The sequence below is a fragment of the Plecotus auritus genome (genome assembly GCF_963455305.1).
Source record: "Plecotus auritus genome assembly, chromosome: X".
NCBI classification, from domain to species: Eukaryota; Metazoa; Chordata; class Mammalia; order Chiroptera; family Vespertilionidae; genus Plecotus; species Plecotus auritus.
Genome location: NC_137784.1, coordinates 31,229,511 through 31,242,131, shown reverse-complemented (window position 1 = coordinate 31,242,131; position 12,621 = coordinate 31,229,511). Strand labels below are relative to the sequence as shown.

The window sequence follows — 12,621 nt, the reverse complement described above, 5'->3', positions numbered from 1 at the left end:
TTTTGTGCATTGGGCTTCTTGTCAAAATATAAAAAAAACCTTAGCCACCTAAACAAACCACTTTAACTTATTTCAACTATTCTTTTCTAAATAAGTGGATTTTAACTGAAATTATTGAGTATCTAGATATTTTTAAATAACATGAAATACTGAAATATTGAGTGCTAGACAAGTCTTAAGTTTGCTTTTGGCTTTTTATTACAGAAAATATGTAAAGTGGATTTGGAGCTGATGAATGTCTTGTGCTTTTTGGAGATTGTTTCTTGAAAGTGAGTGTGTTTGCCAATTGAGTTTATGAAATGTGTTCATTAATGCCAATCTAAGAAATGCTGGTCTCTTACTTTTTAGTTAAGCTTGTTTTGTTTTCCCTATAAGTATTTTGATAAAATATACCCTCATAAGCAATATTGAGACATTTTATGTTTTTCTCTCTACCTAATATCTCCAGAACTTGACAATTCTCAGTAAGTAAATATTTTCATGACAATATGGTTGTTTGCATAAACCCAATAAAAATCTGTTCTCTTTATAATAGGACACATAAAACCAGGTTCCAATTGTGGTTCTGATAACTGAAACAGTTAGCCAATGTTTTTCCCCAGGGTCATGTCTTTTGACACCAAAGAATGAGCTCCTCGGACCAGAAGATTTGAGCAAAAGTGTGGAAAATTTATTTCAAGCAGATTCAGACTCCCCACATGGGGAGGGGAGCCCAATAATGGGCTGCCACATAAAACCTTGTAATCCAGGGGCATATATTTACTACAAACCTGCTTCTATATCTATCCATGTCATCACCTGATTGATTCCCTCAATTGTTCTTTCTCTGTCCCCATGCTGAACTTTCCTTGTTTCTATGTGTTCTTTCTCTGTTCCTGCGCTGAACTTTCTCTGTTTCTATGTGTCAGTACACCTCATTGTTGCAGGCCCCCCTTGTTTTTCCATGCCTCCCTCTTTGAGTCCAGAAACATTTTATTATTTCTGCTTGGTTGGTTCCTGTGATTAAGCTGGCTCAAACTGCCATGCCTGCCCTTGCCTATGTACCACCTGCCTTTGTTTTCCACTGGACCCCTGCCCTATCTGCCTGCATTTCAAGTTAACCCTCACAGTTTTAATAACCAAATCTTTGACTAGAATGTCATGATCAAGAGAGGCATACACTGATCAGACTGTCAAATATCAGAGGGAAGTTAGGGGAGGGCGGGGTAAGGGAGAGAGAGATAACCAAAGGACTTGTATGCATGCATATAAGCATAGCCAAGGGGCACAGACACTAGGGGGGTGAGGGGCAATGAGGGGATAAGGACACATATGTAATACCTTAATCAATAAAGAAAAAAGAAAAAAAGAGAGAGACATACCAGAAGAGACATACCAGAACTCTGGATGTCACCAGAAAGACAAGGAATTGAGATTGACTTTAAAGCCAGTAAATGCCCTTTGGGAAAAATGGCCTGGTGCCTTGCTTATTCACATGGTTCATGGTAGTCTTTCAGGTAAGGAAGGAAGTCTGCTTTCCTGGGAGAAGGCAAAGAAAGAATCTTAGACATTTTGGGGACCCCAAGAACTTGAGAAATCCACCCAAATCTATAGGCATTACAGGCAAAACTGGATGGGAACTGTGTGGCTTGGCTTCTGTGCCCCCAAGGGGCTGACTAAAGTATAGTCTGAAGATTTCTTGTGAATGAAATTCCAGCAAAGCAGATTTTAAATAGCTTATATAATTAGTTGCTATTCTTATTGTGTTTATACAAATAATCAGGTCAAATTAAAACTGGATCAAATGTAGTCTCTTTGATAAAAATGAGGGTGATAGGGAGAAAAATTCTGTTTCAATGGAAAACACAATGCCCAAATGTGGATATTGGACTCTAGTGTAGTAGGTTGCCTCTAAATTTTTATATTTACCTATAAATAATAATTACTGAATTCTTCTAGTTGTCTTCACCCTCCAAGCTAATGCTTCATTTCCCACCCCCCACCCTTTGACTTAGAATTATTAAGACCTGCTGATATAATTTCAACCTTACAGAATTTACCTGAGCATCTGATGCTACCAAATAGTCATTGCTTGTTTTCATTCCATCAAAAGAAACCTTAAGCTCTCTTTTCTGACATTCTTACAGACGTACAAACTGGCTTATATTTTGCTGTGATCATTAGCCTTTGTTTTTCATGCTATTTTCATAGGCATATTCCTTTTTTTAAAAAATTAGATCTTTATGGTTGAAAGTGTTACATATGTCGCCCCCCTTTTATATCCATTCACTCATTCTAGCCTGCCCCCACCCGCTGCCCCAGGCCTTCACCATACTATTATCTGTGTCCATGGATTATGCATATATGCATACAAGTTCTTTGGTTGATCTCTTCACACCCACCCACCCTCCCCAGCCTTCTCTCTGGAATTCCTCAGTCTGCTCCATACTAATATGTTTCTGGATCGATTTTATTCATCAATTTATTTTATTCATTAGATTCCACATATTAGTGAGATTGTGTGATATTTGTCTTTCTCTGACTTACTTATTACACTTAGCCCAATACTCTCCAGGTACCTCCATGCTATCTCAAAGGGTAAGAGATCCTTCTTTTTTACTGCTGCATAGTATTCCAGGTGTAAATGTACCAGAGCTTTTTGATCCACTCATCTACTGATGGTATTTGGGCTGTTTCCAGATCTTAGCTATTGTAAAATGTGCGGCTATGAACATAGGGGTGCATACATTCTTTCTGATTGATGTTTCTGGTGTCTTAGGATATATTCCTAGAAGTGGGATCACTAGGTCAAATGGCAGTTCTATATTTAATTTATTTAGGAAACTCCATACTGTTTTCCATAATGGCTACACCAGTCTGCATTCTCACCAGCAGTGTACCAGGGTTCCCCTTTTCTCCACATACATTACCAAAACTTGTCACTTGCTGATTTGTTGATGGTAGCCATTCTGACAGGTGTGAGGTGTTACCTCATTGTCATTTTAATTCGTATCTCTCTGATGACTAGTGGCTTTGAGCATTTTTTCATATGTCTCTTGGCCATCTGTATGTCTGTTTTGGAAAAGTGTCTATTTAAGTCCTTTGCCCATTTTTTAATTGGATTGTTTGTCTTCCTTTGGTTACATTATATGAGTTCCTTATATATTTTGGATGTTAACTCTTTATCAAATGTATCATTGGCAAATATGTTCTCCCATACTTGGGCTTCCTTTTCATTTGTTGATACTAGAGGCCTGCGGCACGAATTCGTGCACAGATGGGGTCTGGCCAGCCTGCCCCAATCAGCTGATCGGGCCAGGCCGGCCAGGGGGAGGAGATGTGGGCGGTTGGCCAGCTGGCCCCACCCCCTGGTCGAACTCCTGGTCAAACTCTGGTTGAGGGGATAATTTGCATATTAGCCTTTTATTATATAGGATTTTCTTTTGATATGCAGAAGCTTTTTATTTTTATGTAATTCCATTTGTTTATTTTTTCCTTAGATTCCATTGTCCTAGGAGATGTATCCATAAACATGTTGTAACAAGAGATGTCTGAGATTTTGCTGCCTGTTGTTTCTTCTAGGATTTTTATGGCTTCATGACTTACATTTAAGTTTTTTATTCATTTTGAATTCATTCTTGCATATGGTATAAGTTGGTGGTCTAGTTTCATTTTTTTTGCATGTATTTGTCCAGTTTTACCAACACCATTTATTGAAGAGACTGTCTTGACTCCATTATATGCTCTTGCCTTCTTTGTCAAATGTTAATTGAGCTCAATGGCTTGGGTTGATTTCTAGGGTCTCTGTTCTGTTCCATTGATCTATATGCCTATTCTTGTGCCAGTACCAGGCTGTTTTGATTACAGTGGCTTTATAGTACAACCTGATATCTGGTATTGTGACACCTCCAACTTTTTTCTTCTTTCTCATGATTGCTGCAGCTATTTGAGGTGTGTTTTTTTTTTTTAATTTTATTTTTGGGAGTTCCATATAATTTTTTGGAGCATTTGTTCTAGACATTTGAAATTTGCTGTTGGTATTTTAATAGGGTTTGCATTGAATCTGTAGATTTGCTGAAGTGAGACTCCATGTAGAAATGATGACACTTCAGGAATTTCAGTCCATCCCTACTTTAGAAGAATCAACCAAGGGCCTCTCTCTTCCAGTCTCAAATCCCATTTTGTTGTCACCCTTAGATCAGACAGGGAGAGAGACTTTCATACGCTAATGTAGACAGGGACTATAACAATTTTTAGCACAAAGCAATTACTGAAGACAGACCACCCTCCCTCATTACTGCTAAAATATTTTAGTGGTAGAAGTCTCTGAGTGGGGAATGTTATAGAATATTAGAATCTAAGAAAATTCCATAACAGGAGGAATAGAGAAACTAAGACAGGAGGTGTAGCACCAGTTTGCAACTACCTAGTACAGTGGTTGGCAAACACATTAGTCAACAGAGCCAAATATCAACAGTACAATGATTGAAATTTCTTTTGAAAGCCACATTTTTTAAACTTAAACTTCTTCTAATGCCAATTCTTCAAAATAGACTCGCCCAGGCCGTGGTATTTTGTGGAAGAGCCACACTCAAGGGGCCAAAGAGCCGCATGTGGCTTGCAAGCTGCAGTTTGCCGACCACGGACCTAGTATATCCTATCTTCCCTAAACTAAGGACACTTCAGAGTAAGTGGTTTTTACTTCTCCTTCACAAGCAGAGAGTATATAGCTTAAATCACCTTACTCAGGGAGGCAGGTAACAGACATCCAATTAAGTGCCATTTGCCAGCCACACTCAAGGACAGCCATATTAAGAGAATAAATCTCATTTTGGTACATCAGCATAAAACTGATAAATATTCTATTGATCTGCTCCTAAGACCTCCCCTAAACACCCAGCCTTTAAAACTCCTCAAAATGAAGGTCCCAGTGTGCTCTCCCTTCAGGAAGTATACCGGTGCCATTCCCTACCCCCTCTCCTCCTACCCCATGTATCCCATAACCTCTAATGGATCCCATGATACTTACAACCAGGGGAGCAAATCTCCCCCTCCCACCCCATCCTCTAACTGCCCAGAGCTTATGCTGCCCAGTCTAGACTCTCCTGTTGCTTCTTCTATGCCTTCCTTGTTTCACTTTCCTAAATGTATTTTTGCTGAGGTCAATAAATTCTTGCTTGTTTTTTTATATTTTGTCTCTTGATTGAAATATTTCCCTTTGAAGACAAAAACCAAGGGCTCCTCATCTCCTCCTCTCACCAGTAACAACTCAGGCACAGTGCCCACTGGTTTTTACACCCCAAAGTTACAGGGACTTCTCTTCTTGGCACTTTAACCTTGGGCTGGGACCTGGTGTGGGGCTGGGATCTCTTGCTCCTCATGGGAGACCTCCTCAGCCATGATATCCTTCCCAATTAAAAACACACCACACATAAATAGAAAAAGTAAATAAATAAATAAATAAATAAATAAATGAAAACACACCACACATGGGTGTCAGAATAGCCTGCTCTGCGCCTCCACCCTTTTACCAGTTTCAGTGTGCTTTTTTCTTTAATTCTCTGGTTGTAGGACTTCCATTCAGCCACATTTCAGGTGGTTTCTGAATGATGGTTGGCCTGTATTTTAGTTGTAATTTTGATGTGGTTGTAAGAGGATACAAGTATCGGCATTTACCTATGCTGCCATCTTAGTTCCTCTATTCTTTTTCTAGTTCTTTAAAATATACTGTTTGGCTGTTTAGTTGGGATTACTCTTGTTTCTTGAGATAGGCTTGTAATGAGATAAATATCCCTCTTATTATTGCTTTCCCTGCATCCCAGAAGTTTTGATATGTCATATTGTCATTCTCATTTGTCTCTATATATCTGCTGATCTCACTTTTTCTTTTTTTGACCCATCATACAGTAGTATGCTGTTTAATCTCCACATATCTGTGTGTGTGTGTGTGTGTGTGTGTGTGTGTGTGTGTGTGTGTGTTTTGAACTTCCTTTTTGCAGTTGATTTCCAATTTCAAAGCATTGTGGTCAGACAATATGCCTGGTATGATGTCAATGTTCTTAAATTTGTTGAGGCTGGTTTTGTGACCCAACGTATGGTCTATCCTTGAGAATGTTCCATGTGCACTGGAAAAGAATGTATAGTCTAATTCTCTGGAATGAAAGAATCACTATTAATGCAAACCTTATTGTTTCCAAGTTTTTGGTTGATATCAATTATGACCATTGGACTAATGTGTCATTTAAGACAATATTTTTATTGATTTTCTTTTTGGATGATCTATCTAGAGCTGTTAATGGAGTATTTAGGTCCATTAACAGCTAGTATGATTATTTTTGTCAGTTTCTCACTTTAGTTCTGTTAATAGTTGCTTTATATTTTCGGTGCTCACTGATTTGGTACATACAGTATATATTAAATGGTGTTATGTCTTCTTGATGTAGTGTCCCCTTTATCATTATAGAATGTTCATCTTTGTCTCTTATTACTTTTGTTATCTTGAGATATTTTTGTCAGATATAAGTATGGCTACATCTGGTTTTCTGTGGATGTTATTTGCTTGGAGAATCATTTTCTACCTTTTCACTTTGAATCTACCCTTGTCTTTGCAGCTTAAACATGTCTCTTATAGGCATCATCTGGTTGGATTATTTTTTGATCCAATCTCCTACTCTTGAACTCTCTATTGGTGAATTCAGGTCTTTTACATTGAGGGTAATTATTGATGTATGAGGATTTCCTTTTGCCATTTTATCTATTATTTTCTGGTAGCTCTGTGCCTCCATTGGTTCTTTTCCTTTGTGTTTCTATATGATGTTTTTATTTGCTGATATTCCATACTTCTTTTTTTCTCTTTTGTCTTTTTTTGAATGGTGTGCTTCAGTGTTGTTGTTTTTTTTTTTTGTGGTTATCTTTAGGTTTATAAAAAAGAAAGTTTCATATGTAGAGTAGGTTTTTCTTTTTCTTTTGAATGCATCTGATCTCCATCTTCCTTGCAAATTCAGACCCTTTACCTCTTCCTTTTCATGTTTTTGTGGTCACAGATATCCCTGTTTGTGCTGTAAGTTTGTTGGTGAACTTACTAGTAGTGTGGTGACCTTTTGTTTTTTTTGTTTCAGGTAGAATCACCCCCTTGAGTATTTCCTGCAATGGAGGTCTTCTGGTGATAAATTCCCTCAGCTTCTGTATGTCTGGAAAATATTTATTTCTCCTTCATATTTAAAAGATAACATATTTAAAAGATAACTGGATACATTATTCTTGGCTAGTAATTTGTCTCCTCCAGTAGTTTGCATATTTGGTTCCACCCTATTCTGGCTTATAGAGTTTCTGCTGAGAAGTCCAATGATAACCTGATGGGTTTTCCTTTATAGGTCACTTCCTTCTTTTCCCTGGATGCCTTGATAATTCTTTCTTTGTCATTAACTTTTGATAGTTTTAATATAACGTGCCTTGTAGATGGCCTCTTTGGATTGAAGTAACCAGGTATTCTGTTTGCTTCTTTTTTTAAATTTCTTTATTGATTAAGGTATTACATATGTGTCCTTATTCCCCTATTACCCCCAATCCCCCATTCATGCCCTTACCCCCCTGTTGTCTCTGTTCATTGATTAGGCTTATAAGCATGCATATAAGTCCTTTGGTTGATCTCTCCCCCTTACCTCCACCGTCCCCTACGTTCCCTGAGGTTTGACGTTCTGATTGATGTTTCTCTGTCTCTGGATCTGTTTTTGTTCATCAGTTTATGTTGTTCATTATATTCCATAAATGAGTGAGATCATGTGATATTTATCTTTCTCTGCCTGGCTTATTTCACTTAGCATAATACTCTCCATCTCCACCCATGTTGTTGCAAATGGTAAGAACTCCTTTTTTACCATAGCATAGTATTCCATTGTGTAGATGTACCACAGTTTTTTAATCTACTCATCTGCTGATGGGCTCTTACACTGTTTGCTTTTTGAATTCAAGGGTCTAGCTTTTTCCATATGTTCTGGAAGTCCTCATTAACTATTTGTGCTAATAGGTTTCCATTCCCTTCTTCCTCTCTTCTTCTTCTGGTATGTCCATTATTCTTTTATTACTTTTTGTGATTTAGTTAATTTGATAGAGTTCTTTATATTAATTAATTAATTTATTTATTAATTAATTTATTTATTTATCACATCTCTCTCATCTTCCCTCTGTGTCATTTCTAGAATTCTTTCTTCGATATCAGTAATTCTTTCATCCATCTGGTTGGCTCTATTTCTTATGCTTGCAAGTTCATTTCTGACCTCTTTTATTGAATTCTTCATATCCAGGATTTCTGTTTGGTTCTTTTTAAAAAATTCAATTTCTTTGGTAAAGTACTTATTTTGTTTGTTAATTTATTTTCTGAGCGCATTAAATTGCCTCTGTATTTTCTCACATCTCATTAAGTATTTTAAGAAATGCAATCTTGAATTCTCTGCCATTTATATCACATATTTCCATATGTTCAAGCTTGCTTACTGGAGATTTTTTATTTTCTTTCTGAGCTTCCTTGCTAATATGGTTATTCATGGTGTTTGATGGGTTCCTTCTCTGTCTAGGCATCTATGTATGAGTGACAATTAGATATCAATTATGTCAACTATGAAGAGTTCTTTCTATTATTTTCAGTAGGGGGTGCTGAATCACAAATTTTTTAGCTCTGTGAAAACCCATAGCTAATGCCCATGGATGCTGTCAGTGCAGCTGCCATACTTGGGCTTGGTGTTGTCTGCGGGGTATTTGGCTGCCTTTTTTGTTTTGCCTTCTTGGTAATGGTGACCTTGGAACTCTCCCAGTGTGCCACAACTAGGAATGTCATAGAGTGTACACTTTGCTGAGGAGAAATAGTGATTCTGTAGAAACAGTTCTCGACTTTACAGATAATGTGCTCAGCCACTTGGTATAAAAAGCTCTATGGCTTTCTTTCTTTGTCTGGAGTGTCAACCACCCAAGAGCTGTGGCAGAACCTCTGTGCTCTGTCCTTGCCCAGTTCTCTTGGCTCAGTTGCAACTTGCACTGCTCACTCCCACAAGAGTTCCCACCCAGTCTCTCTGCTTCTCCCAGCTGAAGGAAGAATGAGCCACAACTGGCTTCCTCCCCTTTCTGGGATGAGCCCTGCTTTGGGCTCCTCACTGCAGGACTGCATCCATTGCTATTCTAAGCCCTCCTCCCTTCTTGTCTGACCTGTTTCATCTTAGTTGCCCACCTTTCGATGCTTCAATATGTGGATCTCTCAGTGTGTCTGTATGTTGAGCAGGGAGTCCTTTGTTGAATTTTAGCTGTTCAAATTGTTGAAATTTCAGGGAGAGAGTCCAAAGGAATCTCACATGCTACAATTCCTTGATATCACTCAACAAACAGTTTTTCTTTACGGGATTTATATAAATTTTGGGCAACTCATGCAAAATCAATGTGAAAATATTCAAGCACATATTTAACAAATTAACTTGTAATATTATTATGATTAGAATACCATTGTTGTTATTATAAATGGACACATTTAAGAAATTTATTATGAATGAATTAAATATTTTATAGAAAAAAGATTCTCCATCCCAGTATATCTATCTCCCAGTCACATTGATTACATATATGCATAAAAAACACAATTTGGTTTTTTTATTGATCAAATTAACTAAATAGTTGCTAGATTTATTCATCAATTTATGGTGCATAGATATAGTGAATGACTTGAGTTTTATAGCAATATTCATAATTACAGAAATATTGAAAGCTATAGCAGTTACTGTACAAGTACGTAAAATAGATATTTCATTTTTATTCAAATTTATTATTTCAAACTAAAAACACTCAACAATACTAAGGAATTGATGTTGATAGGTCTTAATGTTACTGTGGAAAACCTATTATCCGTATCCTATGACAACCAAACCATTTTGTTTTCAGAATTTAACATAAATTCTTAAGGTCTGATAGATTGCAGGTATATTAAGTCCATATTGTTTGTCTGTGCAGAAAGGCTAAACATGTACTAGTTGCCATATTTGCAAGTTTCTTTTCAGAGTTCTCAAATGTTTACTTTTGAGATATCTCCTTCTTACTTAGAGAGTAGGATCACTCTCCAGATCTTGGCATGAACTTTATGTCAATGGAAGTGCTTACAATAACAATAAACATTCACCATGCCCCCAGATTTATAATCTTTTTGAATTTTCTAGGAAAGCAAATGGAAACAAGCTTTTATTGAGACTCTACTATGTATCTGACATAGAATAGAGTCCTTTTACTTTCTTCTCTTATTGAACTTTCATTATATTCCATTAATTTTATAAGAAAAATAAGCTTTTATTTAAAGATATGTTTTTAAGACCAGGTATTATGGATGAGCATGCTTTCAGGATAACTGAGAGATGAAAATTTCAAATGTTATGGATTCAACCAATATGAAAATCTTGGTGCACAGATGGAATTTCCCTTTGTGCTTTCTTTTGTGTCAGGAAAGGATCCCAGAGAGTCCTTCTCCTGCTCCCTCTCTGGAAGAGAGTCATCGCCCTGGGAGCCAGACCTCCTCCCACCCCAGCAGCAGTGTATCCAGCTCTCCCTCTCAGATGGATCACCATTCAGACAGAATGGGTGAGTATTTCACCTGAAGAAAGGATTTTAAAGATATTCTTTCAAGAAATCCTTCATTAGGTAATACAGAGGGGGAAAGGAAGCTGAAGGGGCTGATGCCACCTTAGTATAAATGGCTTTTTGAAGTGGTCATTTTTTTATTGCTGAAGCAATATGAATAACAAAATGAAACTTAAAATATTGAAAGTTTGTTTTCTGGTAGGGCTTTCATTTACTGTATCACTGTATCTCATGGAAATAATATGATGGTAATTTTGTAGAGTATTTGTTAATTCAATATGTTGGTTTTTAACAGCTAGTATGATACAATAAACTTGTTATATTCACAGCATCCTTTAAAATTGAAGTTAAAATGTCCTTTAGGCAGTTTATTTTTTTAGTGATTAAAAAGTCAATCAATGTACAGTTTACTACAATTTCAAATCTTGGATCACAACTATTTGATATGCTTTTCATTACAAGTTTTTATTGTCTTAGACATCTTACACCATAGACACAATTTCAGAATACTGTTTACTGTTAGTGATGTGGCATATTAAAGATTTCAATCTAGCCATAGTTCTGGCACTAGCTAGGTAGGAAATCTTGATTATGTCACTTAACCACCACCACTTTCTTTATCTAATATGAAAATAATTACTGTCCTGCCTAATAGAGTGGATTTTTGTGAGGTCAAATGAAATAATGTGTGGAAAAACAGAATTTTAAAGTGATAAAGAAAAGTGAGGAATAAGCACTATTTTTTTATGTGTGCTTTTACCTTGATTGTTTTATCATCTCCTCTGTCTGATCTAACTAGGGTACACAGACATTACTAAGTTCATTCATTCAATTGTAACAAATTCTCATTTAGTATATAATCATGAGCTAGGTAAAATATTTGTTAATCTTCTGAACCTACATAATCCAATTTCCTAAGTATCTATTTCCTTCAGGGAAAAATGAATTCTGAGCTTCTTTTAGTTTTACTATAGGGGCATTGTTTATTTGAACTCTAAATTTTTAGATTTCCCAATAATGATTTCTTCAAGCTTTTCCAAAATAATGCTCTTTCTCCCCAGGGGTGGGGTGGGGTTGGGAGGAGAGGAATTGAGGGATTAGGGAAGGTATTAGGTTCTGAATTTGTGCTGGAGAAGAATGAATATGATTTCTCTCTTGTGGAAATTCATCCAAGTCTTGCTTAGCCTGTCAACATTACATGTTGTTTATTTTTTTTTAGCTTTACAGTGGGCACAGTGGGTCTCAAATCTAGATCCTCATTATAACCACCTGTGGAGCACTTACAAATCTGAAAACCCAGGCCACATGCTAAGAGTTTGATTTACCTGAGCTGGAATAGAGCCTGGACTCAGTGTTCTGTTTTGCTTTTCAGTATCACCTTAGAAGATTTTAATGTGTAGCCAGAGTTAAGAACCACTAAGCTAGAACGTGAGGCTAATGTTCCTAAGGGAGTAAGTTTAATTCCTAGAAGAGTTGACAGTGATCTCCTAGCTTTACTGATCTGTGGAACCAGATTGTGTGCAACTGGTAGGAGGGAGTCTGTGTAAGATAAGCAGATTCAAATGAATCAAAAAACCAAGACACACTTTCTTCTATGGAGATACTCTTTGTTTTAATGAGTAACTGAGAAGAGAGGAAAGGGAGATATTTATTTATTTATTTATTTATTTATTATGTGTGGGGAAGATAATTATTTATGGAGTTCTGGCTAAAAGCAGAGCACATAGGGAAATGTACTCTGTGGTGCATATATCATAAAAGAATCGAAGTAAAATCAAGTATTTCCAAAGGAATACAACATTCTAAAAAAATTCTGACAACGTAAAACATTTCTAATTTCTCTGGCAGTAATTAGGCTTTCAATCACAGTCCAAATCATTCAAGCAGATAGTGAGGTTGTCTATAAATGAAAAAAAGCTTTGAAGATTTTTAATTTAAAGTGATCATATATTATTTATAGAATTATATAATGTTTTAATAAAATATAATTAAAGAAAATTAAATGATAACCTATGAAAATTGGCATGATTTCCC

At 36.5% G+C, this 12,621-nt stretch overlaps 1 protein-coding gene across 1 annotated transcript in view; it reads left to right on the top strand.

Moving 5' to 3' along the window:
• The window catches only part of DACH2 (dachshund family transcription factor 2), a gene marked incomplete at its 3' end in the record, with an annotated part of 454,016 nt that overhangs the window by 349,725 nt on the left and 91,670 nt on the right, over positions 1–12,621 (top strand). Inside the window, exon 5 of the mRNA XM_080652343.1 lies at positions 10,452–10,587. Within this exon, the coding sequence (XP_080508469.1) occupies positions 10,452–10,587 (136 nt within the window). The remainder of the gene's footprint in view (positions 1–10,451; positions 10,588–12,621) is intronic.